The sequence below is a fragment of the Penicillium atrosanguineum genome (genome assembly GCF_028827265.1).
Source record: "Penicillium atrosanguineum strain IBT 20685 chromosome Unknown utg000007l_segment0_segment0, whole genome shotgun sequence".
NCBI lineage: Eukaryota > Fungi > Ascomycota > Eurotiomycetes > Eurotiales > Aspergillaceae > Penicillium > Penicillium atrosanguineum.
The window spans coordinates 3,363,796-3,390,050 of record NW_026623139.1 but is presented as its reverse complement, the minus strand read 5'-3'; the positions used below and the strand labels follow the sequence as shown (position 1 = coordinate 3,390,050).

Genomic DNA, 26,255 nt, shown 5'->3' with positions numbered 1-26,255 from the left:
TACAAGAAAACTCCAAGAAAAAACCTGTTTGCGAAGTCAAAGTACATAGTGTTTTACAAGCTAAGAGATGATGAGGCGGGTTGCCTCCTTTTTTTCTGTCCAAACAGGAGGGTTGATCGGATGCCACCAGTGGGATTTTAGATGCGAGCAGCCATAAATACAGATCCAATAATCTAAGCGGATAACCAAGCGAGCCCTGCTTGAATGCTTTGAAAACATGACCATATCATTAAGCCTCCAAGAACGGCAATTGGATAATTGTTCCATATTAGTAGCAAGAAAATATGGCGTCTCTCAAGTCTGGATGGCGACTTCGTTTCTCTCATTTTCACGAGGCTGGACTGCGCAAGGTATTCAAGGTAGTGTAGGTTGAGTTTTGCTTTGCCAGTCAGCACATTTGCTGCGAAACTAAATGGATGGGATATCTGAGTACCAATAAAACATGCATTGAAACTCAGCACTACTTAGAGCGTTCCAAACCTTTCAGGCCCTATAGCCGATTCATCTAAGCCTGGCGGTAAATTTGGGAGAGTGGTTGAAATGACAAATCGGCATCTATCTCTCTTTCACAAGGACAGGGACTGTCACTTTAGGAAATATGGTAGTGGTGGAATGTGACTGCAACCTTTCCTAAGCCAAAGTGCTGTTGCGTAAAGTTCTGCAAATGTGGTCTGGAATAAGGGATGATCCGCTTTCATTCCACCATGAGGGCAAGAAGGCGCTGGCATGCTGAGTGCCTCTTCGCCTTTTGACCTACAACGTTGATTATGATGTAAACATACCACCAGCCTTCCAGGTGTATGCTGTTGATCTTATCCGCCTGCGTAAAACCCACCGTTTTCGATAAAATGGAGGGCTTTGCGGCTTGGACTACAATGAATTTACAATACGTGATTTTTACCATGGCAAAATCCTCTCGGACCTTGCAACCCCAGGCCTCAGCTTCTCATGGGAGAAACCCAAATGTTCGATTAGTCCAAGAAATACCTCAGCTTTCTGGCCTGCTTAATGAACCTACTTCGCGAATGACGGATTTTACAGACCATGCCAGGGTGCAGCCAGGCCAGAGGATTGTAAGAGAAATGTTCTCTGCGTTTTTCATAGTTCTAACACTAACTTATACAGTTCGACTCAGCAGCTCCAGATAAAGCTTCATCTTAGAATGAATTTACAACCTCCACAAGGCGGCTAGAGAAGCCCAGAAGGCCCAGCAGCAGTAATGGCCATTATAATTTGAGCTGTGAAACACATGAACACAAGGTAAATATAGCCGTTTCGTACATATCGGGCTAAGCGAAAAGCTGACACTGAACTCCAGACATCAGGGTTTGGTGCGCAGTGCCTATTTCTGTGTGATGGAGACCACAGAGACCGTCCTCTGTCCGAATTCCAACGAGGCAGTGGGTATCCCATGAGTTGTCATGATCAGAGGAGAGCAACTGGCATTAAGGTTCGGTCTTTCACTGAAATGAGGGGAGAATTAGGCTGTCAAAATAGCCAAGGCGGAAATACTTGGCTACGTAGCTGCTCATTCCATCCATGAAGAAGGTTTTACGCCACTAGAGAGGATATCGATATTTGCTCTTCTCCATAGGTTGCATGCTACAGTACCTGTAGTTTGCTTAATTTAAGTGTGAAGGACTGCTATAACTATGTATCGCAATTTTCTCATTAAGCTTGGCCCCGGAGGTGAAGAGGCTCATTTAATGGCCTTAAAATATAAAGTTACCGGAGCGGAGCCTTAAATCTATATCTCAGGGCTAACGGAGAGACTTTCATATTTGAGAAATGAACCATCGTTGCTATATATAAGCTATATATCGCGTTGAGCAATAATATAGTGTCCAAATGTCATAATGTCTATAGTCAATCTGGTACGGCAGAACTTCAATGAGGACCATGACGCATCTGAGTTGGTGCTTCCGCGCCCACAGTCGGTACCGAGAATAAAATGAACTTGCCGGCAGTCAACCCCCTCATGTCATTGAACTTGGTGATAAAAAGCAGCCTGCCTCGATCTTTATACATCTATTCATTGTGCTTTTCCTTTACAAAGTGTGTAGACTCATGTGAAGTAGCAAGGGCCAATGCGGTGATGATCAGCAGGGAGAGGTATAGAGATCTCTTGCTCAGGAATCCTCACATGAAGTCTGCATATGGTCGTAAAATTACCCCCTTCCTAGTAAGTTTGCAACCGCTCTGCATAATTCTCGAACTATAAGACATCCGCAAACTAAAGCGAATCTAATCGAATTCGAGCCTTGGTTTAGGGGCCTCGAATCCATGGCTGATTCGATATATCAAAATTCGCGAATTTCGAAAAGGTCCGTGAACCAAATTAGAGCTAGAAGAAAATCACATTTATGCCCGATGATACGATCACTGACGAAGTATTCAGAGTTCCAACATACCACGTCCTGGTTGTCCCAAGTGTCTTGCCTTTCACGGAGAAAAGCCGATTCCCTAGTACATCTCTCCCGGCTTTGAATAATCTCTCATTGAGTGTAAATGTGTCTAGATAACAGGAGACAGACATTGGAAGCTATATTTGAGATGCGAGGCCGATACTATCAGTTGATCAAGTCGTTCTCTTCGTCATGTCTGACCTTGTAAATTTCGTCCAAAAGTGGAAGCTTTTCAGGAGGGATTTTGCATCGGATCATTTCGTCAGCTTTATTCAGTTTTTGACAGAAATCCCATGGCTGGCCAGGAGACCGTGAACGATAAAGACCAAGAGCTGAATGCGTTCTATTCGTGTAAGTGAACTAGCATATTGGAGGGAACTCCATTTATCAGCCTTGAGAAGATGATCGGACTCCCGATGATGGACTGGCGATGGCCACCATGGGGGCTTGCAAGTCTCCGGGTCAAGCTGTTCTTTTATACCAAAGGCATTCATCCGCCGCCCATTTTAAGGATACTCCCGAAAAATGATTGGCCACGTGAAGGGAAGCCCTCTTTTGACAGCGTTTCTTGTAACAGAAACGAAAACGAAAATACTCGTTTTTCAGAACAAAATCCGGACCTGACGCAAGTTGATCAGAGACGTGGAAGGTGCTGCGACCGCTAAGTGCAAGGCAAAAAGTTGAATTTAGATGTAAAAGAAATCCATGGAACTGCCTAACATATTCTTATATGTAGCCGGTTTCGCTGTTACCGGTAAGATCTAGATGTATGTTACCAAACTCTTCCGGCTGCTATGGGCTTCAAGTATTCTATGTGTTAATCTTACCTTGCCAACCAGTGGTCTTTTAGTTCAAACTTGGACCTCCCGATGGCGACAGCTTTTCCCTCTTGAGTGGACTGTTCTGTTTAAGAGGAATAGAGTGCCATCATTCGTCTCATAAGTCATTAACTTAGATTCTAGGGCGATTTAATATCACTTTCTCATGTTCCACTCAATTGTTATCACTTCAATATAGCAAGAAGGGCCAATCCAGTAGCCCGGTGGCTTGGCGGTTTGGTGTTCATGCCAGGTAGGCCTCGAGATGGACCCGCAAGAACCGCGAACCGCCCCGCCCCGCCCCTCTGAGGGCCGGTTCTTGGTACCTACAGTATAGAACCGCCTCACAGTTCAGGGACGAAAAGAACCGCCCCTCAAGGTTGCGGGTAGAACCTGCGGTCCTACAAACATAACAAACATCGATGATCCTGTGACGTATATATTTTATGTAGAAGAGAGCCGTATTTTTTGGCATCCTACTTTCAGGATTTCGAAAATTAAATATATATTCCCGACCGCATATACCGAAGAAAGTGAATTTTCCACCCTCGCTCATAATAAAAAAACATGTCAAACTTCTTATCTATGTAGGCTAGTAGACTAAATGCCAAATAATCTATAAAGGAGGGCATTTCAATTAATTACATGGTGGACAGGGGCTACCTTGGATGAAAAATATAGATTGGTTAACCGGGGACCAAAACAGCGTTTAATCACTGTAAATAACTTAAAAGGATGAATCAGCAAATTATGCGACCGAAAGAGGAAATCCTTGGCCAAATTATGCAATCGCGGGTCTATGAGGATAACCCGCGACCAGAACCGCGGCGGTTCTGTCGCGGTGCGGTTCTCAAATAAATTGGTTGCGGGTCGATGAGGGGCGGTTCTTGGTTCAAAAAGTTTGGAACCGCCCCGCACCATCTCGAGGCCTAATGCCAGGAATCGTGTTGAACAATATCACTGACTAAGTGGCCAAGTTGATTAAGAACAGTCGATTCTTTGGAACCAACAGAAGGGCATACCGCCAACAGAACATGCTGTATTGAAAGTTGAAAGCTGGATACTGTACGTTTGTTGTCTCTGTTCGCAGTGAATGGGATTCTGCCACTCTTCACCGCATCCCTTGCCTCAGCCTCCATGATAAATCTAGTTCCATAGCTTCCATCTACAAAATCTACATCTCTCTCTTTTCCTCCTTCCTTCTTCATAGGTTATGAGCTCTCTGCTATGTTGAGGCTGTTTAACCATAGTCCAACAATCCTCACCTGTGCTTTCACCTCGCCGTCGCCGACCTCGCCGCCGCGAGTGTCGAGTGAGGGCTTTTGTCAACAAACGACCTCAATTAGAGGCATTCTTTTATCCACTTTCATCCAACTCCTTCATTCAGGCATCTTCATCCGATCCCTCTTGCATCTCTCTGTCGCCACAATGGCTACTGACGACTACGGCAAGATCGCTGACCGCGTGGGCAAGCTCAAGGGCTCCCAAAACTACTCAAACTGGCTGTTCAAGCTCAAGCGAGCACTCAAGTCTCGCAGCGTACGCCACTGGGAGATTCTCATCGGTGAGGATCGTCTTGAACTCACTTCCCATCGTCCTACCCCAAGCGAGCGCACCATGCGTGATCATATCGCTAGGGAAAACAACGAAAGGGTATTGCGTGAGCATCGACGTCGACGACGTACCACACACTTGGGCACGAGCCCTCGCACTCATGACACAGACGGTGATGAACCTGCTACCATACTACCTAATTCTATCCCTGAGGATGAGCTTCTTGAGTTCGTTCGAGTCCATTTTGACGAACCCAACAAGGAACTTGAAGAGTGGGAAGCTCTCATGTACACCGTGCTGGATATCTTCATGTCCTGTCTCGACTATGACCCCATGAAGCATGTCAAACAGACTCAAGACGCATACGAAGCCTTTAGGATCATTGAAAAGCTGTACAACCGTCCCACACAGCAGACCATCGCCACCAAGTGGGCCAAACTCGAGTCCCCCGCCTCCCACCAGTGATGATATGATCGGGCAATTCATGTAGGACCAGCGTCGGCACCCCACACGCACATGTCCCCAGTGGGTCAAGTATTTGGTGGATTTGTTCATGGTTCGTGGCTCAGATGGACCGAGTCAGAAGATAACATCAATCCTCATGAAATCGATGATGGACGAGGGAGTCAAGTCTGCCTGGAATCCCTTCAACAGGTGATTCCCTATCGGTCTGTACATTGACTTGGCAAGGGCCACTCCTTGAGATGCTATTCAAGTTATGTGTGTTATTCATCACTCAGACATTCACAGACGGTCAGCCCCAATCCAGTGTCCTAGTATATTTTAGTGGATATTGTGAAGAGACCAGGTGAACGTAGTCGGCCAAGACCACAGCAAAGTAATTCTGGCACTGCTTGTGGCGTAATCTTGGTGACGGTAAATTGGTAGCAGGAAAAGGCGTCGTTTCCGCAGGTGCCTGTATCGTGACTGTAAAGTGGGGACCTGGGGAGAGTAGCCGTTTCTGGCGCCTTGTCCTGAATCTTTTCTTGCCTGTCGCTGGGGCGCGTTCAGGTACTGGGGTCTGCACATGACATGGGGCTAGCGTGGCCCCCTCTGGTGTTGGTTGGCTCTCGGTGGCCTATCGTTGGTTAAATAGCCCCTTAATTAGTTGGCTGTTGCAGGGGTCGTAACAATATTAAGCAAGAAAGCCCTGGAAATCGTTAGTAATTCTCTAGCAAAAGGTTAGTAAATCTTTTATACTAGCAGATCTTTCCGTTTTGAATTAAGCTTATATACTGCAAGATAAGCTTTTACGTAGGTATCAAAGTATCTTGCTAGATCTAAGCAATATTGTGCTACTACTATTCAAAATTGCTGTTGATAATCATCATTATATTGCCAGAAAATATCAGCCCATTCTAGAATAAGAACAAGATCCTAGGTATCTCTAGTCATAAGAGCCGGAACCTAATTCTAAATTAGTTTCGAATTAACCACTTTTCGGTACAGAAACCTTACTATATCACAGACATCAGAATTATGAAAATAAGGGTTGCATCGTGCACTATTAATATTACTAATAAGGCAATTGACTCTGAAATTTGCGTCATCCCTAGGGTCGAAGCTACTAATCGCCTGGCGTAAGTAATATAAACACCACGCAAATCCCGGTTCTACAAAGAACTCCTAGCGACCAACTGCTTCCGACATTGTAAATTATATTGAAGTGTGTATCGGAGAAGAAATAGTTACGAAATGCTTCCTATTCTTATATTTTCTGGCCAGGATTAGATCAAAGAGCTTTCAAATAAAGAAAGTATAGAAGGACATATAGCAAATTTGCCATGAAAGAGTATTAAAATAATTACGATAAAAACCGCAAAAATTACAATGAAAAGATCTATTATTTTACAATCCCAAAAAGCGAAAGTTGCAATAATTTATGAAATAACTAGGATCTTGGCAGGACCTATGGGGCCTGCCAAGATTATATTTATTTCTGTACGCTAGCTCCGGAATTTCATATCGGTCCCAGTTCCATCAGTGAAGACCGGGGGGTCAGCAAACTTGTAAGGCTTAGTCTTCGATTTCACCTCTGGTGCTTCCGGGCGAGGAGTATCACGGTTGATACTGAGTTCTCGCGAGAACTCGTCTCGTTCTCGCCGGAGTCTGTCTCGTTCTCGATAGAGTTTGTCTCGCTCTCGCCGAAGTTCATCTCGTTCTCGTTCGGTATCCTGAAGTTGACGCAAGTGGAGGTTTACGACTCTCTGGACCTTGTGTAGGTCAATTCGGTCTTGTTCCTGCTTATCGAGCTTCTTGCGGACAGCATTTAAGTTTGTCAGCTATATCGCCTTGGATGTCGAACAGCCGTTCATATCGCTTCGGGTTATCCTGTAGGTACTCCTGTAGATCGTGGGGACGGTCAAATTCGATGAAACCATCCTGTTCCTCAGGACCCATCTCTGGGAGTATGGAGTAAGTAAAGATGAACGATCGTAGGTCATTCTTCGAGGTCTTCGAGAGCCTCGGGGTCTTTGGCTTCGGGGTCGGAGAGACGGGAGGTTCAGATTCCTCCTCGCTCCCATCACCAAGTTGCTCGTGACTGATAGCAGCGTCAGAGAGCACCTCGGGTTCGGGTTCGGGTTCAGGTTCGCGCTGAGGCTTCTTGCCTTTGGCGGTTGTCGGACGGACCATGGTAATTCGTCAATTTGTTAATCGATAGGGATTCGTCGATGGATGGGTGCCAAGCAGGCTTAGCGTGTGGGGGATGTGAGAGATAGGACGCGATCTGATTTGTCGAGACGAGCGTTCGAATGGAGGCGAGTCTGTACGACTTCAGACGACGTGCAAAGCTTTATTATAATGTAAGGACTCGAGATAAAAGAACTTTCATGTAGTATTGCAGAAAGTACTAAAGCTAAAGAAAGGAAAGAGAGGTAAGCTCTCACGGTTGTTATGGTACAGATGGAACGAACGGGTGAGGATCACGTGATCCGACACGTGACTCCGACAGCATCGGTTCGTCACAAAGGTACAAATATCATAAGATGTTGGTCTGACACTCCAGCGAGCTATCCATCTCAACAAAGGGTAGTGGACCCCACAATTTCAATTCCTTCTTTTCTCTATATGCGCAAGGTTTCTCAGACTAATAACCCTAAGAAGCCCAAACACAGCTTAGTTGGCGTAGCACTTGACAGAGCTTACTCTGTCAGAGCTGATGTCATTGTTGCCGGGGCTTTGGATATCGCCGGTGCCACCGCCATTGCAGACGGTGGAGCTGTAGGAAAGTACAAATCAGCCAGGATCTCCTCATTAGAACACAATAGAGAGCATTTACCTCCAGAAGCGACAGCGGTAGCCATTAGGGATGCTAACCGACTTAACATTCTGGTTGACAGGACTGCCGTTCAAAGAATCTGTACGCAATCAATGGATTAGCTTCCAAGGTGGCGGTTGACTTCGCTTGAAGTTTTGAAAGGCTGAAAGGGAGCAAAAATAGGGATTGGGTTATGGTGAAGGAGGCCACTAACGGCAGTCATGCTGAGCGTAAACTGTAGCATCAATACAGTTTCCTCCCAAGTTGGTGTCGTTGCAAATTTTAATGTCAACTCCGGCTTCTCTCGCCTGGATTTCGACGGGCTCGGCGCTAGGCGCGGCGGTGGCGCCGCCAATGGCGGTCACAAGCATCAGGAAGGTAGCAGTGAAACGCATAGTGAATTGTTTAAGATTGTTTGAATAGTAGGCAAGTGATCTTAGAGAAGTTAGATACCCTCATCATCTCAAAGACGCTGCATTTTATACATTTTTTTGGCCCCCAACTGAGGTCCCCGATGAAGACTCCAGTATAGCTCATGTGCACAAATTACGGATGAGCTAACAATTGAGGTTACAACAACAATGCCGGGTTTTGCCTTCAGCTCACTTATTTGAGGTTGCATTCACTACTAGCCCTGTGCTAGACCTGGCCCGGACCCTCAATTTGGACGCGCCAAGACGCCAAGGAGGGTATAAATTTTGACCTTGGACTCTCTTAGGTACTAATTGAAGGCATAAATAGACCTATATAGGTAATTTCTGCTTATAAATCGTATTTTATGCACGCCTATGTAAAAAGGGACCCTCCGGCCAGGTCTACCCCGGGCCAATAAGAGAAAATAGCGCACTGGCGGACCAACACCCGGAGCGGTGTGGGTACGACTGTTATAGGGAATTGTGTACACACTTCGCTACATTGAAAAGGGGACGGTCCATATAGCCATTTAGGGTGTTACGCCTAGTACTGCTCTATCGACTCTTAGGAGGTAAATACATCCGACATATGCGATTAGGCCTAGTACAAAGTGAATGTGATAGCGGTGTAGGGTGAATCTTTATGAGACCCCCTTCATAAACATGCACCTAATTCGTCATCGGCTCCCTCGGAAGAGCCGCGGGGCAGGCGATCCACCCTTGCACCGCATTAGTGCGAGGGGGCGAACTATTAGTCCTTGGCCATCAACACAAACAGCACAAACTATAATGTTTGGGGTCTAAACCAGGGGGCTGTAGGCGCCCGACTTTCCTCGGTGAGTTTGCCACTGTCATCGATATCCGGGCTAGGCTTTGGGATTGCGGGGCTATTGACCTGATTGCTTTTTATTGTGGTCACCCCTTCCCTAGGGTCTTCCTCCCGATCTGCTTAGCTTTCTGGCGTAGCCTTGGTGTCGTCCACGACAGGTTGACCATACTTAAGTCTAGGCCCCGCCTAAGGGTGCTGAATTCCCAGCAAATCTGGCGAGGGTGATAGCGAAGCCCGTACGCAAGTAAATCCGACTTCGGGCGAAGTAGGATCCTTGTTGGCCTCGTCGCAAGCCCCCAACGACGGAGTCTGAACTTATTTCTCAAAACACCGCCAAGTAGGAACGCTGTATTAGCGCATCGCCACACGGATGTTATATGCCCTATTATAATCCACACTTACCGACTACGTTAGTTAACTAGTAAGTGTAAGTTAATGGGAGGACCCTTCTCGAAGATGAGGTAATCAGGTTGATTTGAGCCCTAACGTAATTCACGGGCGAGTGGGCCTAGACCTGGCACTCACCCGCCCAGCGGGTCCAAGATCAGGAACCTCTACCCGCACCTCCGAGGGTCAGGGTCCAACCTCACCGACCCTGACCCTGACCCTGACCCTCCAAGGGTCCCTTGAGGGTCACCCGTGGAGGGTCCGTCGGACCCTCAAATATATAATTTCTTCGCGCCTTTCCTATTTCGGACGCACAAAATTGATGATTTAGCTTATAAAAATACTGTTATTTACGGCTGTTCTAGTATTCATTTCTATTCTTTATTAATCGTACACTAATATCTACGAAATTTAGGGAAATTAGATTGTAAATAGATAACTTATATATCGTTACCTTAGTGTTCTGAATTATGACTCAAATTACGTAGTGGGTGGTTAGTTTTTAAGGGGGTTATAGAAAGTTAAGAGTTTTGTTGCGGAAATATATATTAAAGGTAGAGTGAGAGTGCTATATTTGTACGACAGTAAATATATCTTTTTTTTAACGCCCAAAATGCCCTAAATCGAAAGCTTTCTTCGGTTATAAAATAAATAGAGACTTATTTAAATAATTACTAATTTAGATTCCTCGTAGATATTCTAGTTATTATACGAAATAAGTTTAAAGATCTTGTCGGCCGTGAAGGGAGGCGGATACCACGAAGCTTTTCGTGGCGCGGGGTACGCTTTTGTAGATGCTTCCCCACCACGGACCGTTGAACTATCCGACCAAGGAAAGGGTTGATCGGATAAAGAAAGAATAATAATAAGAATAAGATAGAGTGCAAAGGGCTTATGCACTCTAAATGAGTACAATCCACAATCCTCAAACAAAGGACTAAGCAGAAGGTCTTTCCAAGCAGATAGAAAGGGATAGTAGAATATTTGAAGAGAGTGAAAGGTCTGTTATTTCTACTTGGTGTCTCGCGCGTATTTATAGACAGAAAGTGGTCAAAGTCACATGCTTTATATCAGATAAACAGAATAGAATCAGGGAAGGAAATGTGATAGAACTGATGGCGTGATGAGGAATATGTCATCGATCTGGTGGGGTAAAGAGGGGTAAGCGGTTTGGAGGGGTAAATCATGTTCGCATCTCTTTCTTTTCTTGTTCTTCTTCTTCTTATGTTAAATAAGAGGATACCTTCACCAAATGTAGCATTGGTCCAAATTCCAACAGATAGTATATCGGCTTTATAAGCTATCCAGAACCCAAAAATTACGTTAGTACAATAGATTATCTATACTATCCTAGAATCGGCTAAGAACACTAAGTCAAATAGTATTATAATTCGCCTATAATAGATACCCGGATACTACGAGGACCCCGGTAATAATACCATAGACTAATTAGCCAGAGAAGTAGCTATACCGGGAAAAACCTATCCCTTCGCCCAATTACTATCTCGCGAGAAGGCCTTTATTTAGAGAGGGATCTACGCTTAGTAGGAGAAGGAATAAAAGGAATCCAGAATAGGTAGCCACCTCCGAAGAATCGATCACTCACTACCGGCTAAGTATATAAGGCGGCTTTACGGGCCGCTACTAAGGAATTAAGCCTATCTACTAATATAACTACGGACGGGACACTGTTAGTTAGCGATATATATAAAAGCGTTTCGCTTTTGTGACGACGATCTATACGTCTGCGGCGAGCGAGAGAGCGTCAATCACATTCTATTAGATTATCCGGATCTGAGAGGTCTGCGACGGGAGCTACGAGCGAAAGTAGGCGACGCTTTCAGTAGTGTGTCGACCTTGCTAGGGGTTTCGGAGGAAGGAAGAAGAGGTAAGCCTAATCATACCTCGCGTGTTAAGACGGTTAACGCTATCTTGGATTTCGCAGAGGCATCCCAACAGTTTCAAAGTCGCGCGCCATAAGGGCGGCAATCACAAACGGCATCTAGGCCACGACAAGCCTCGGCGAGGCTCTAAGTTCGTCTAAGAAGTGGTACATTCTACCTGTACATGCATGGTTATACATATATAGTTGAGATAGCCTGCACATCGCTTTCAATTTTGCGACGGGTCAGGGTAAATGAAGTCATACATACATACATACTGTACTATGTGGAATCTTGCCCTACGACAAGCGGCTCATCGTCAGCGAGTTTCCCCGAATCTTTTCAGCGAAACGAACCCTGTTTGCCGAGTGACCTACCCCTCACGATCTCAGGCGGGCAGTCCTCTGTGCCAGTCTTTCTTCGCTTCTCCGACACTTCTTTTTCACCTATGTCCCGTCACCCGCACGGTCTTTACAATGGCAATGAATATCCATAGCATCGGATCCCCATCTCTGCACTTTGTCAAAAGATCAGCGATCGAAGCAAGCCGGGCTGCGCGACTCCTTAAAGTCCCAGTGCAGATCAGAATTCCCCGACCTTCAATGACGACTTCGATGACTATATCAAGTCCAAGGCGCCAGATGATCCTCCTCTAACCCAAGCGACACGTGGCTCCGAGCATGCGACGCTTGTCGCTCCAAGAGATAAAAAGCGCGACGGGTTTAACAGGCCCGAGGTTTGTACAAATCCAGGCAAGAGATCAGATGGGAGGTTGGAAACTCAAATCAGCGTGTTCGATATATGCATCCCTGAAATGACTATCGGTACTAAGCACAAGAACTGTGGCCTCCGATGGGCTAAGTTCGACCATTCGAGGTGCCGTGGGGCTTTGGAATTTCAAAAAGTGGAGATGCATGTGTGCCTGATCAGATCCGGCATTCTTCCGAGCCGTCTGGCCGTAATGGGGAAGACGCTATGTATATTTTCCCTTGCTGTCTCTGTTGTAGTTCAAAGGAACAATGTATTGTTGTTTTTTTTTCATAGGGAAACATGAGACTATATACACAACTAGAAGATCAAGTTGATTTCCAATCAACCTGGTTCTTCGCATAGACACCTCAGGATTAATTCCGATGGTTCGGCTTGGTTCCTGATCTGCACCAGCCTCATATTACAACAGTTACAGATAGAAGACCCTTTTGATAACATAAATTTAAGAAGCACATCGCCAGGCTAACAAATGTACTTGATGCGAGGTTAAGAGCGTGGTCTAGCGGCCTTTTAGATATTCCCAAATACAGCATACCAGAGGCCAATGTCTGTGAATTGGATAGACTCTTTGAAGCCAAGGTAAGCCCAAGAACGTTTGAAGAACTACATAATGGAGAATGGAGAATACTATTTATCGCATCTATTTCCCATTGTCTCGCGGGGTCGTCGAGAGAACAAGCTTTTCCCTAATCCAAAGTTTTTTTTTATTTTTTTTTACGTGCAAATTATGTTTAGGTCGAGGATCTAGTCGGTCCTGACGTATAGTTATCGGCATATTCAACCTTCTGATCATATTCCTCTGGCGTCAAACGACGCAGGTATCCACCAGCCAGCAAGTCCTTCACACTTATGTATGCCAAGAACTGGGTTCCCATACCCGGCTGCTCAAACCACGGAGCGATAGGTCCCAACCCGACTTCGAAACTCTTGGTCACTTGGTACACGTGATAGTTGTACGGGTAGTCGCCATCAAAGGTGTTGAGGTTGCTTGGGGGAAGGGATCGCTCAATATAGGGTGCGCCCAGGGCTGCGAGGAATGAACCGTACTCCGAGCCGAAACGATCGAGCTTCTGATCCACAGGAAGGGTAATATTACCCAAGATGGCAGCACCAGCACTGTTAATGACGAATCCGTTGCTCGGTGGATATTCGTAGGAATCGCTAGAATCGCTGGATCCGGCCCATTTTTTGAGGAATTCGACGGGGCATAGCTCGCCGAAGCGCTCGTAGGTGCGGAGCTCATTGTTCAAGGGGAACTTTCGGGGTGTCTTGACGGGCCCCAGGCGGTAGTCACCACAGACATAGGTGGTGTTTGTGGAGGTGATGCCGGCGCAAGGGTCTGAACCACAATGGGCGGGGATCTTGTACTGTTTATTCCCACGGTCATTAGAATCGAAAGTCAGATTGAATTGGCAGAGGTTGATCATACATCGGCAGCCCTTTGTGCTGTTGTAGGAAGGGCTGCAATAGGCGTGGCCAGAGTGCTAAGCACCGTAAGGGCTGCTGTGAAGTGCATGGTGGTAGGTAGAATTAATGGGAATGCAATGGAGTGAACAGAAATGGTCTGTGGTGCGAGAGGGTCTCTTTATTTCTATCGTACTCCGCACTTTCCGTGCTTTGTTTTGTTTTGGGCTTGGCTGAAAATCGAATCTGAATTAGTGCGCCCTGCATGACACTATTGCAAGCTATCCATTAGTGCCCGCATACCTTCAGCAGCAACTTGCAACATAGTTTCAAGCACGCGTCCATTCCGGGCATTCCTTTTCGACCATCGGCAAATATTAGCCAAGAGGATGTCTCATCGGAAAAAAAAAAATTTTTATCAATCAATGTAGTTTCCAGCAGCTGGCTATTTTTAGGCGCGATACAGCTCATCCCGTTTTTCGGCACACGATTGTCGAACGTGCAGCGGGGATCTGCTATTCATTAGGCAAAGCTATACCGGCGAAGATCCACACCCTCAGCTCTGACGAAGATCATGGCCTACTAAAACCATGTGGGACAGGGCAAAGTCTTCTCGCCAATCCTTTCAGATATTGTAAAACATATTCCCGATTCTTTGTTTATCTTGCCTCGACCCATTCCGACGTCCGAAGCTTGGCAGGCGATCAATAAAAAGGGATCGGTTGATTGGACTAGGAGTATACGTGTAAATAACATTGATTAATTGATTGGAACCTCCACCGCCACTTCCTAGTCAAGTATTTAAACGCCCAGATCATTCAATGTTATTATCCATGGATATATCTTGGGAGATTTGCGAGTCTGTTTGGCCTTGAGTTCCCAGTTTAGCACTTGAGGCATGCAGGGCTGAGAAGCCACAAGGAACCACAAGCAAACAAATCACACCGAAATATTATCCCTTGCTTAGGCTTGGGGGTAAGGAGGCCCTGGAGGTGCCTTTCGGCAGCCCTTGCCGAGCGGGCCGGCCCTTCCAAGGTTGAAGCTGTCCAACCCCCGAATTATTACATTTCTTCTGGTCGGCATGGAATTCATGACCATGGACTTTCAGGCCTGGGAACCCTTCACCAATCCAGAATCTCCGGTAATAGAAATAATTCTGAACATAAAAAACCCAGCATTTGAACCTAGTCGAATTTCACCTTCTGTCGAACTGAGGGGGTGGTATATTACCACTAAGGACATGGTTATTCATTAAGTGCCCATTCTCTCTTTGTGTCTGTATGGTAAACGGGGTACGCTCGGCATACCGGCGTCGTAACACGCTAGGAACGACTCCTGAGATCTGATAATGCTTCAACAGCGAGATCCAGCTAGAACACATATATGCATCTCAATGGTACACCTCAATACTAGCACATACCAGTATCTGTCAATCCGACATTTTATTCTGCCACACAGTTGGGGACGACATTACCTTAATTCGTCAGAGGCAAGACACTCGGATTATTAGAACTTCCGGGTTGGCTCCGCTAGGGCTCCGAAAGGAATAAAGGAATGCGAATAAGCGCATTATTCATATTCGCATTCATATTATTCATATCATGCATTTTGCGCGCATCCATGGTTTTTCCGCTTTCCCGGTTTTCGTATTACCTGTGGTTGTTGGCTGGTGATAGGTGATGCCTGTGATGGCGCGGGCGACCGTACCCTATCAAAATAATTCCTATATTTTCGATCCCGGTAACTACGGGTAACTCTTCTTGGATTAACCTAAAATTCTGGGAACACGGAAATCAACTATATAATTAAAACTGGTGAAAATTTGACTGGAAATAACCAATGAGAATACGCTTGTAATCGCTTTCCTAAATCGAAAACCCTGATTGTAATGGGGTCTCGCGGGCGGGTTCCAGCTGAGCGGGACCCAGAAAAAGTTGACCGGGACCCAGGAAATCGTGACTAATCCTGGGTCCCGCTCAGCTCCCATACCTGACCGGGACCTAGGAAATCCTGAGTCCCGCTCAGCGCTTATACACGATTTTGTGTAACTTGTACCCAAATTATACACTATTACCTAAGGGTTCAACCTTGGTTGAACTCCTACCTCTCTAAAACGCACTATATCTCTATACACCTTAATACAAAATAAGTGTAAAATAAATATTATCCTCACCTATTGTAGAACTCATTATTTAAGAGTATTATATATAGGTAGCTATGGAAACCATTAATTACGTACAAACAAAGCGAAATTCGAATTTGTTGTCCAAATTGTTAACAAAGAAGTGAAAATATATTTTTGTTAATATCACTTCCATCCTCCTTCCACTCTTTACATATCATCCATCTATATTATTTATCCTAAGAACGTATATTTACCTCTATCCTTGACGCGTCTTTTTATATATTTAACATATGTTAACTATCTTCAGTGTACTATTATAGCAAATCTTGCTAGCTATCCTAGCCTAGGCCTAAGCCCAGCTATGTTTAATAATATTTCAGTCTTAAACGCTACCAATCCTGACCTAATCATAGGGTACGTATATAGTATGTGGACGTAGGATATCTATAAAGTATATACTAAATATATCTAGGTCCGATCCCCAATAATAACCCTAGCTAGAAGCTAGCTACGTATCTCGTAGCCATCGTAAACAGTGCGAGAAAATATAATATTAAGGCCAAAGATATTCTGATAAATCCACCCCCTAACCTAGCTGTTGTTCTTAATAAGGAGAATACTGGCGTGTTAGTCATAGTGTAATATATTTAGCAGATGGTTGGCGTATACTGACTTAATGAGGAATAGTTATGATATTGTGGTCAATCCACCCGCGTAGATATGCGGAGTGGTCCTTCCTGATAGGCCTTTAATACGTCGATATATCCGCTAGGAACATCCTAGAGCCAGTAAGTACTTACGGAGTACATATGCTAAACGTATACTAACTATATAGAAATAATGCAGCCGTTATGCCTGATCGTCGCGTTAAAACTATAGTGGAAATTATTGCGGGCCAGAACGCTATTAAGCGTTAGGTCCTTTAGCTTGGCTGGCAAAGTGCCAATTATATACACAAGCCTAGTGAGATTCTGGAGGTGGAAAGGTGTGTATTGCTAAGTAAGTGTACGAAAGGATAGAAATATGCCTTAAGGGCGGTGCCGTATGGCAGAAAAAGTAGGGTAACGTGACCGTTCGTATCCCCATACAAGGCCGTGTTATCACATCCTCCCCCACTAGACGGGATCATGTCCTCAGGATACCCGAACATGGAAGGCATCAGACACGAACATGCCAGATAGTGGCCACGTACCAGCAATGTAACAAATAAATAATAACAACAAAGGAAACTGGTAAGACATGGGAGCGTTCGTCCTCGAACGTCACCAAGTCTGCATGTATATGGTGAAAGGACATCACAACAACATTCGGACGCGTACATAAACAAAGGACACGCGCGCGAATGGACGCGTCAACAATGAATACATAAAGGTAAACACGGGCGCCGACATAAACCCTCGAAAGTTCGGGTCAGTCCGCGGCATCTTGGTGATCCGGGGTGGCACGTGACCTGTCAACAATTAAGCTCGACCAATTGGAGCCGTTCGTTGTAGATCACGTCCGTAGCAGGATCAACGACAAGATCAACAAGATCAATAAGATCAACAAGATCAATAAGATCAATAAGATCAGTGGGATCAATGAAGTCGCGCGTTTGCGCAGGATCGGAAGTGAATCAGAAAGGCCCGATTAGGAGAATCACTTCATCGTGCGCGTTTGTTGCTTTTTTTTTTTTTTTTTTTTTTTTTTTTGTTTTATGTCCGATTATGCAATCAAATTGTTTGAGTCATGCGCGAACGCACACTTTCACTGTAACAATCTAATTCGTAGACCGCGATGGTATCACAACCGCAAATGGTCCATCGAATAGTTCCCGTTCGCTTGTATCAGCGTCCCGATATTGCGAAACTCTTGTATGAGAAACGTCTTCCTCATTGTCCTCGGCCGGCGATATAGAAGCTTCGGATTCGTAGTCGTTCGCCTCCGAATTCCATTCGTCCGAGTCCGATTTCTGCTGCTCAGCCTCTGCTGGTAGCGTTCGTCGACGTCGTGCTTTTGCCCTTTGTTTGGCAATAACACGTCTTGTAGCTAGCTCCTCCCCCACTGAATCAAAGCGTGCGCCTGAACGCTTGAAATCTTCCCACTCTTTCCTGGTAAAAGTGGATAGATCTGAATAGTTGGGGAGATCCTTATCAATCTCCAGGATCGTGCGGACCTCTTCGGGTCGCTCAACCTGTATTCGGGCCCGACGTAGGGCCATACGGGCTGCCGAGGATGTCCATAACGTCGTTGGATCATCCACGTTCGCTTCCAGCAACCTTGATCCATTGATAAGCGTACGGAGCACATGGCCGTTAGGCTCCGCCAAAGCATAAGTCCCGAGCGGGTGGGACTGGAGGACCTGATAGGGTCCGAACCACTTGCTTTCAAATTTCTTCCCGGTCTCGTTCCGAATCAAAACCCAGTCGTTCGGCTGGAAGCTAGTTTTCGTGACGAGGCTGTCTCGTACACGCTTCGTCCTGATTGCTCGCGCAAGTAGCAGTTCGTTTGCTTTCGTGCGCGCATCGCTTAGGTTTCGGATAGCATCGGTGCGTAACGCTTCCGTTCCTGAGCCATCGGACGGATCACTGGGGATTCGCGGGTGAACTCCATACACCAAATAGAATGGACTGAATCTAGTAACAGCATGTTCGTGTACGCGCGTAGCGAACAATGCTTGCTGTAGATATAGATCCCAAGCCCTCGTTGGCTTATTCATTAGATACTTAGTAAGCATCCGTCCAAGAATTCCATTCAAATTCTCCACCTTCCCGTTCGTACGGGGGTGATAAGGAGTCGTCGTCCTATGCCGAGTCTGTAGCAACTTCACAAAGTAGCGTACGGCTCCGGCTAGGAGGTTTCGGCCATTATCGGAAATGATCTCCCTCGGCGCACCATAGTGCACGAAGATCCTTTCGAAAAGGAATAGTCCGATCGCTTCTTCGGTGGCATCCTTCACCGCTTGTGCGACAGGCCAACCCGTCGCATAATCGATTGCAGTGATTATCCAGCGGTTACCATTCGGGGTCGTAGGTAGCCTTCCGATCAGATCAATTCCCCATCTTTCAAACGGCTGAAGTCCTGCGGTCACCATCGGTTGCGAAACTTCGCGTTCGAGGCTCTTCCGCAGTCCCTGCGAAACTTGACAATTCGGACAAGTTCGCGTAGCTTCTTCGACATCGCGGCGCATCCCCGGCCACCACGCTCGTGGGCGAATGACTCCATTCAAGCCCGGGTGACCAAGATGCCCGAACTCCTGGTGTAGGCGTTCCACCAAATCACCACGCTGGCGGGGTTCCAAATAAGGCGCTCGGACCCCATCCCCATGGGTGAAGGTTAATTGGCGAGTAACCGCTACAGTCAACTGATTCGGGTCCGAAAGCTCTCGAAAACTTAAGTTCCCTGCATGTTTCAGCACTGCGTTCGCGATAGATTTCTCAACCGGAAGGGTACGATCGTCGAGATACCGTTCCGTAGCTGCCAACCACTTCTCCTCGGGTACGCCCATGAACGTACGCACCACGTTCAGTGACGCATCCCATATCGGTCGGGTCTCCGAAACATCGGCCGGGCCATCTCCCAGGAAATCAGGCCTCCGACTGATTGCATCGGGCACGATAGCTTCTGAACCCTTACGATACTGAATTTCCAGGTCATATTCCTGAAATTCGGCGACCCAACGAGCTAAGCGTTTGCTATAGGTCGTGGTCGTTTGCAAGTATTGAAGACTTGCATGATCCGTGACAATAGTTGTTTTGGTGCCGTTCTCGATATAACGGTCCCATATGCGCAGAGCTTCCTTAATGGCTAGTAGTTCTTTCTCGTGAACTGGGTAGTTTAGCTCCGCACCTTGCAGCTTCCTTCCATCGAAAGCCACAGGGTGAAAGCGGTTATTCGTGTCCGCTTGGAGCAAAACCATACCGATAGCCCACTCTGACGCGTCTGTTTCGATCCGAAAAGGCTTATCGCGGTCCGGTTGTGACAGGACGGGCGAGTTCGTCAAAGCCTCTTTCAGTCTCGTAAAGGCACTTTCGCAACTGATTGTCCATCGAATGGGTCGGAATTTGTTTTGTCGGATAGATGCGTCCAACTCCTTCAGTAAACTATGGAGTGGTACGCATATTGCAGCAAATCCTTCGATAAAGCGACGGTAATAGGTAGCTAAACCTAAGAACTGGCGGACTTCATGGACGTTTCGCGGTCGTGGCCATTCGCGTACGACCGTGACCTTCTCCGGTAAAGGCCGAAGCTGTCCATTTCCAATGATATGTCCGCAGAACTCAAGTTCGTTGGTCGCAAATTGACACTTCTGGGGCTGAGCGTATAGCTTATGCGAGTCCAGCAACAATAACACCTGATCGACATGATCATAGTGATCTTCCGAGCTATGAGAAAATATCAAGATGTCATCAAGATATACGACTACACACTTGCCCAAAAGTGGACGAAGGGTATCGTTCATAGTCGATTGGAAGGTTGCGGGTGCATTGCATAGTCCGAACGGCATCGCAAGCCATTCGTACTTACCCCATGTGGTGTTAAATGCGGTTTTCTGGATTGAATCCTCAGCCATCCGTACCTGCCAGTACCCGGATGTGAGGTCAATCTTCGATACCACCTTTGCGGTCCCGACCGTATCCAAAAGCTCTTGGATTCGCGGTAATGGGTAACCGTTCTTTACCGAAAGTCTGTTGAGGGCCCGATAATCGATACACATACGCCATGAACCGTTATGTTTCTTCACGAATATCACCGGGAATCCCCAAGGGCTACTTGACGGACGGATTAATCCACGATTGATCAAATCCTCTACCTGTCGGGCCTGTTCGTTCAGTTTCTCGGCCGATAGGGAGTACGCATTAATATTGATCGCGTGGGCATCTCCAGTGTCAATCTCGTGCGCGACTGGTCGTTCTGGGGGGAGTGCTTCGGGCAATTCCGCACGGAATACCTTGTTATATCTTGACAAGATCTCCTGCATCCGCGGATCCGAATGTGTTGGTGCCCCGAAAGCCTCCTTTCGCTCTAGATCGGGCGTCTCCCGAATAGCGAAGAATACCCCTTGCGACTGTCGCTTTCGCATCGCACGAGAACACTGCTTTGCGGAGATAAGGTTCAACCGTACTCTCGCGTTTCCTTCAAAACAGGGGACCTCAGCGGGCTGAATAACGTGCGTCTGCTGATGGTCCCGAATGGTCATTTTTCCGTTGACCCAATCGATCACAGGGTTAACATTTTGTAAGAAGTCTCTTCCAAGAATGAAGTCAAAATCTGGGAAGTCCAATATCCACATTTTTAAGACTCCACGCCACGGTCCGATCCGGACCGGAACCTTTAGTTTCGCACGCGTACGAAGCTCTTCTCCATTCGGGAGCTTAACGGTGATAGGATTCGTAAGGTTCGGTGGTGGTAGATTCTCCTTCAGACGGGTCACAACGTCTAATGATATAAACGTATGCGACGCGCCACTATCGAGTAGAGCGGTCACGGTCGGAGGCGTTGAAGCGTTTCCGAGCGCGATTGTGTAGTAAAGCAATGAATCACCCAAGACATTTAGTGATATATCTAGGCGTTCTTCACCAAGATCCCTTTCGGCCGGATCTAAACGATCAAGACTGGAGAAATTTGGTGTGTGGGAAGCCTTACGGATGCGAGCGGCCAAGGCTTCGTAAGTAGTCGCCCGCATTAGTTTTTTGACTGGCCTTTCCCACTGTTGCTTTCCTTTTTCGGAGCCGGACAATTACGTTTGTAATGTCCCTTTTGGTCACAATTATAACACTTAATTGTCGAAAGGTCTTTCGAACGGGACCGTAGGGCAGTCAGCTCCATATCGTCCGGGTTCGTTCGGTTAATATAACCAGCGACCATTGCTCCTCGCTCAAACTCAATAAATCGTTGAATAACGTCTTGCAGAATGGTCGGGCGATCTTGTTCTCGATCCTCAGCCCAACGCTTCTGTAAGTTCACGTTCGCACCCATTCGCAGGTATTGGATCAGGACTTGTTCCGGAATATCGATTTCGCAATCGTACGCAGCTTGCTGTAGATTGATCGCATACTCATGGAATGACGATTGTCCTTGCCTTAAGTTCGCGAAGCGATCCCATCGTTTTTCGGGTCCGAGGTGCTCCGAAAACTCGCGATTGATCCAATCCTTATAGGCTTGCCAGGTAGTGATTTCTTCACCATATCTACCGGCAACTTGATCCGTGTACGCACGCCAGGTTTCGGCAGCGCGCTTTAGCAATCGTCCACTTGCATGAATAATTTTGGTACTATCGTCTGGTTCAGCGCCAGCGTACGAAGATATCTCGCGGAAGTAGCGTTCGCAGTCGCGTAGATACTTCCGTGCAGCATCAGACTTCACCGCGCCCTGGTAGTTCTCGATAGGACGGATGTTCTTTAACACTGCCTTTCGTACGGCCTTCTGTGCACTACCGTCCCGAGAGAACGTAGAGCGAGTGGTTTCAGAAGTGTCTGGCGTACCTTCGACCGGGCCAGTTTGCATACGTCTGAGGGTTTCCGCTAACTGTTGGATTGGGTCCTCTTGGGCACGAGCATGCTCGTTCTCCATACGTTGCCGTTCGGCTTCTCGGAGGCGGGTGTTCTCGGCTAGAATACTAGCCGACTGCTTGATCAGCATTGACTGAATCGGCAAACTTTCTTCGGGAATAGTTGCCCAAGCACGATAGAATACTTCCGCGCTATCCGGTGGCAACGAACGTAGGGCATGCTCCGTGTCCGGAGACATAGAACGTAGGAACTGGGGGCCTTCGGTGATGTTATCGGACATGATTGCGTGTAATCGGGTGTGAACGAATAAGAACGTAAATGTTCGAAGTAGTTTCTTTGAAAATGTTAATTCCACTGGGTCTTTTACTTCCTCTCTTAAGATGGGTCTTCTTTCAGAGCCAGGAAGGACACGTAATCATCTGTTTACCACCTCCTGATGATCGTATACGAATGTGATATGTATCAACATGAGTATCTCTGACCAATCTCTGCCGTTCATAGCCCTAGTCGGCGGGTCGTCGAGGTGCCGATCACTTCAGCACGTAACTTCCTCACACCGCTAGTTTCCGGGCGTACACTTTCGTGTTCAGATGAATGGCGACCAGAAAGGATCAGGAAAGACTCGAATACTCTTCAACATCGCGTACGCAAGCGATCTCGATCATTCGCTTCGGGTGATCGTTTGTAGGAAAGGAGGCATATCCAACGTCAATGCTTCCGTTCCCGGCCGACCGTGGCAGGTCGACCAGTCAAGGACATGCTACCAGATGAGATTCTGGAGGTGGAAAGGTGTGTATTGCTAAGTAAGTGTACGAAAGGATAGAAATATGCCTTAAGGGCGGTGCCGTATGGCAGAAAAAGTAGGGTAACGTGACCGTTCGTATCCCCATACAAGGCCGTGTTATCACACTAGGTAGAAGAATCAGACCTTTCACTCTCTTCAAATATTTTACTATCCTTTCTATCTGCTTAGAAAGACCTTCTTCTTAGTCCTTTGTTTGAGGATTGTGGATTGTGCTCATTTAGAGTGCATAAGCCCTTTGCACTCTATCTTATTCTTTTCTTTCTTTATCCGATCAAGCCTTCCTTGGTCGGATAGACCTACGGTCCGTGGTGGGGAAGCATCTACAAAAGCGTACCCCGCGCCACGAAAAGCTTCGTGGTATCCGCCTCCCTTCACGGCCGACAATAGGTAAAGACGCTATGTTAAATGGAGGGTGGTGAAAGAGAAGAGATTACATCGATATCGAGATTTAGGCGGAGGACTGAAGCGGTGAAGTAAGCGGTGAGTGGAATTACTAAACTAAGCCTATTTAGGATAAAATGCCTTATAGTTCAGGTTAAGGGTGGTGGGAGGAGCGAAGGGGGTGGTGGGAGTATCAATTCCCTTTATTAAATATATATATCCTCGCAATAAAATATAGCTAAGAGACCTAATACCTAATACTGGCTAAATACCTACGATTAATACACTAAAAATAAAGGAATATTATATTACTTCTACTTTTAATTTTATATATAAGTGAATTACCCTATATTTCATAGCTTTATAGTCAAAAAATATAATTAAGTAGTGTTGAGACCAAAACATAGTTTAATAACAGTAATCTAAAAGTATGAATCAGCAAATTTATGTATGCCAAGACCTTAATTTTATGCAAAAATGGTTTTTGTTGGGGCCCCAATGGGGAACCGCAATGGTTTGTGGTTTGGTTTGGTTTTCGCGGTTTCAAACCGCAACCATTGCGGTTTGGTTTATGGGGGCAAACCTTGCCCCCAATTGCGGTTTTTGGCGCACTCTAGAACCTCTCATCTATATATTTAGTAGGTATTAGCTAGAACTTTTCCTAATAAAGAATAAAAGTAGAATACTAAAAAATACCTATAGATTCTATATTTATCCTATTCATTGGACCGTAGGACCGGACCGGACCGGACAGCCTTAGTGCGGTCTTTAAAAAGTTAGGACCGGGCCCTACATAGTGCGGTCTGGTCCGGTCCCTTGCGGTCCTTGCCGATGTCTAGCGTTGCCCACGAGAGTCGACTGTAATTAATCCTACTAGCTTAATGGTAGGTTTGGCCTAAATATTTTCAATTCAAATCTTCTACTTACAGCCGGCCCAATGGCTCAGCCTCCCATGCAATAATCTTCTCTAACACAATGACCTCCTTGTCTAACCCATCAGGGTTGAGCGCAATTTCCCACCCCCATCGAGCAAGGTCCCCCACTATGAGTGTATGTGAAATTTCAAGTCCACCCGATCGGTAGTAGTTCAGTAAGGCGGGAGCCTTAGACTGAATGGTGGCCAGTATGCGCGTTCTAAATTGGTTTGATCGATGTCCAGATAGGCGCAGAGGCTGAGCGTGTTGTCGCTTTTGGAATAAATCTTTATCCTCGCTTACAGCTGCTCGCTCGCAAGCAAAGTATGCCTCACGTAAAATGCCACCTTGCCGGTGTAGAGGAGAAACAAAGGAGGCTGCTAGGTACCAGGACGATTCTTGACAGTCTGTTGCGTTGTCATGGTAAGGTTGGTGGTGACAGCGCGGTCCATAGAGATTTGAAATCAATACCCACTCACTCTCCCATACGGGGAGAGCACGGTGGTCATCTGTTCGAATAACGCCGACCACCACCCTATAGGCGGGCTCGCAGAGCAGTGAAATCCATTCTGCTTTGGAGATGCGGGCTTCCTTTTCATGCGATGATGAGAAGCTTGCAGGGGCTGCTTTGAGAGCGTCCAGGCGGAACTCGATGAATTTTGGAGCCCATTGCCGAACGCTGTGGTCGTCATGGGGTAATATGGCGAAGTTATATTGTATCCCGGACATGATGAGAATAATGGAATTGGTGTTATCTCTCAATCAAGGGTCAAATTTTGGGGGCAAAGCAGAGCTATTTATTTCCATTTATATTGTACAATATACATTGAAACGCAATACGCTTAATGTCTGACATTTTTGTTAGAGTTTAAGTACTGAATACCTATGGAGTGGATAGTAAAATATTGGATTTCAGCAGGATACTGAACTATTTAGGTTAGCACTGTTAGTCCAGGTAACAATATTCAAGTTCATTCTACCTAGAAAATGGCTATTAATAGAATAAAAAAACAACTATGCAGATCGGGACACGACTTTCGAAGTGGACCTCCGTATAATGTATTTCCCAACCGGCTCGCCACCCCCTAGATCACATACAAACTACTTTTCTAAAGCTCCACAACCATACAGTATTTTAACTCTAAAATTTGCCTATTTCTATTTATTGCCACTCTGAGCAATCCCTACCTTCTTAGAGTGATCTAGTAGAAAGCAAAGCGTATTACGAAAATTACACTAGCTTTGGCGATCGAACTAAATGTTAAGCGAGTGACACTTTATATTCTCAATTGACCTGATGTATACCTAAAATAAATATAGACAAGCCTTTAACTATATTTTATTCTTTGAATAACATATTGTTGTCAGAATTCGAATTTGTAACTTACCGCATTTACTATGTGTTTTAGGCGTGACGACCCGCTTGGGGTGGGGACCCGCTTAGGAAATACGTTATCTCCTATATTATAGATTGTACTAAATAAGTAAAACTGTGCAGTAACTTTAATCAACTCAGCTGAACCTCATTTTTAGCGCTGGTGGGGCAAGTGGATTAAGTGGAGAGCGACATCACAGATCCATGATCAGCATTTAGATTGTAGAGTCTAGAGTCTCAGTAGGCTGTCACTGATCATCTAGGAGTATCCCGAAACAGGGATTAAAAGTCTCTAAGCTATCTTTTCTCTTCTTATATTCCTTATTCCGCCGTAGAAACTACACTATTGTTTTTCAGCCAGCTCGGGTAACCCGTAGTGGATCGTCCTGCAGTAGATACAACGCTATTGAATTTCAGCCCTCCGTCAAACTTAGTTGTTGA

The 26,255-nt window shown here is 46.1% G+C and overlaps 6 protein-coding genes across 6 annotated transcripts; 1 reads left to right on the top strand and 5 right to left on the bottom strand.

The window, feature by feature from the left end:
- Positions 1-4,651: 4,651 nt before the first annotated feature.
- Positions 4,652-5,242, top strand: N7443_009487 (uncharacterized protein; the record flags this gene model as incomplete). Its single annotated transcript, XM_056889543.1, has 1 exon — positions 4,652-5,242. One exon carries the CDS (start codon positions 4,652-4,654, stop codon positions 5,240-5,242), a length of 591 nt encoding a protein of 196 aa, XP_056738845.1.
- Positions 5,243-7,021: 1,779 nt separating this feature from the next.
- Positions 7,022-7,411, bottom strand: N7443_009486 (uncharacterized protein; the record flags this gene model as incomplete). Its single annotated transcript, XM_056889542.1, has 1 exon — positions 7,022-7,411. The coding sequence occupies one exon, from the start codon at positions 7,409-7,411 to the stop codon at positions 7,022-7,024; it is 390 nt and encodes a 129-aa protein (XP_056738844.1).
- Positions 7,412-7,894: 483 nt separating this feature from the next.
- Positions 7,895-8,431, bottom strand: N7443_009485 (uncharacterized protein; the record flags this gene model as incomplete). The annotated part of the gene is made up of 3 exons (XM_056889541.1): positions 7,895-7,997; positions 8,058-8,136; positions 8,251-8,431. 3 exons carry the CDS (start codon positions 8,429-8,431, stop codon positions 7,895-7,897), a joined length of 363 nt encoding a protein of 120 aa, XP_056738843.1.
- Positions 8,432-13,050: 4,619 nt separating this feature from the next.
- N7443_009484 (TNT domain-containing protein) lies at positions 13,051-13,835 on the bottom strand (the record flags this gene model as incomplete). The annotated part of the gene is made up of 2 exons (XM_056889540.1): positions 13,051-13,686; positions 13,749-13,835. 2 exons carry the CDS (start codon positions 13,833-13,835, stop codon positions 13,051-13,053), a joined length of 723 nt encoding a protein of 240 aa, XP_056738842.1.
- A 7,677-nt stretch (positions 13,836-21,512) lies between these two features.
- On the bottom strand, positions 21,513-22,619 carry N7443_009483 (zinc finger CCHC domain-containing protein; the record flags this gene model as incomplete). The annotated part of the gene is made up of 1 exon (XM_056889539.1): positions 21,513-22,619. The coding sequence occupies one exon, from the start codon at positions 22,617-22,619 to the stop codon at positions 21,513-21,515; it is 1,107 nt and encodes a 368-aa protein (XP_056738841.1).
- Positions 22,620-24,448: 1,829 nt separating this feature from the next.
- On the bottom strand, positions 24,449-25,168 carry N7443_009482 (uncharacterized protein; the record flags this gene model as incomplete). Its single annotated transcript, XM_056889538.1, has 1 exon — positions 24,449-25,168. The coding sequence occupies one exon, from the start codon at positions 25,166-25,168 to the stop codon at positions 24,449-24,451; it is 720 nt and encodes a 239-aa protein (XP_056738840.1).
- Between the last annotated feature and the right edge of the window lie 1,087 nt (positions 25,169-26,255).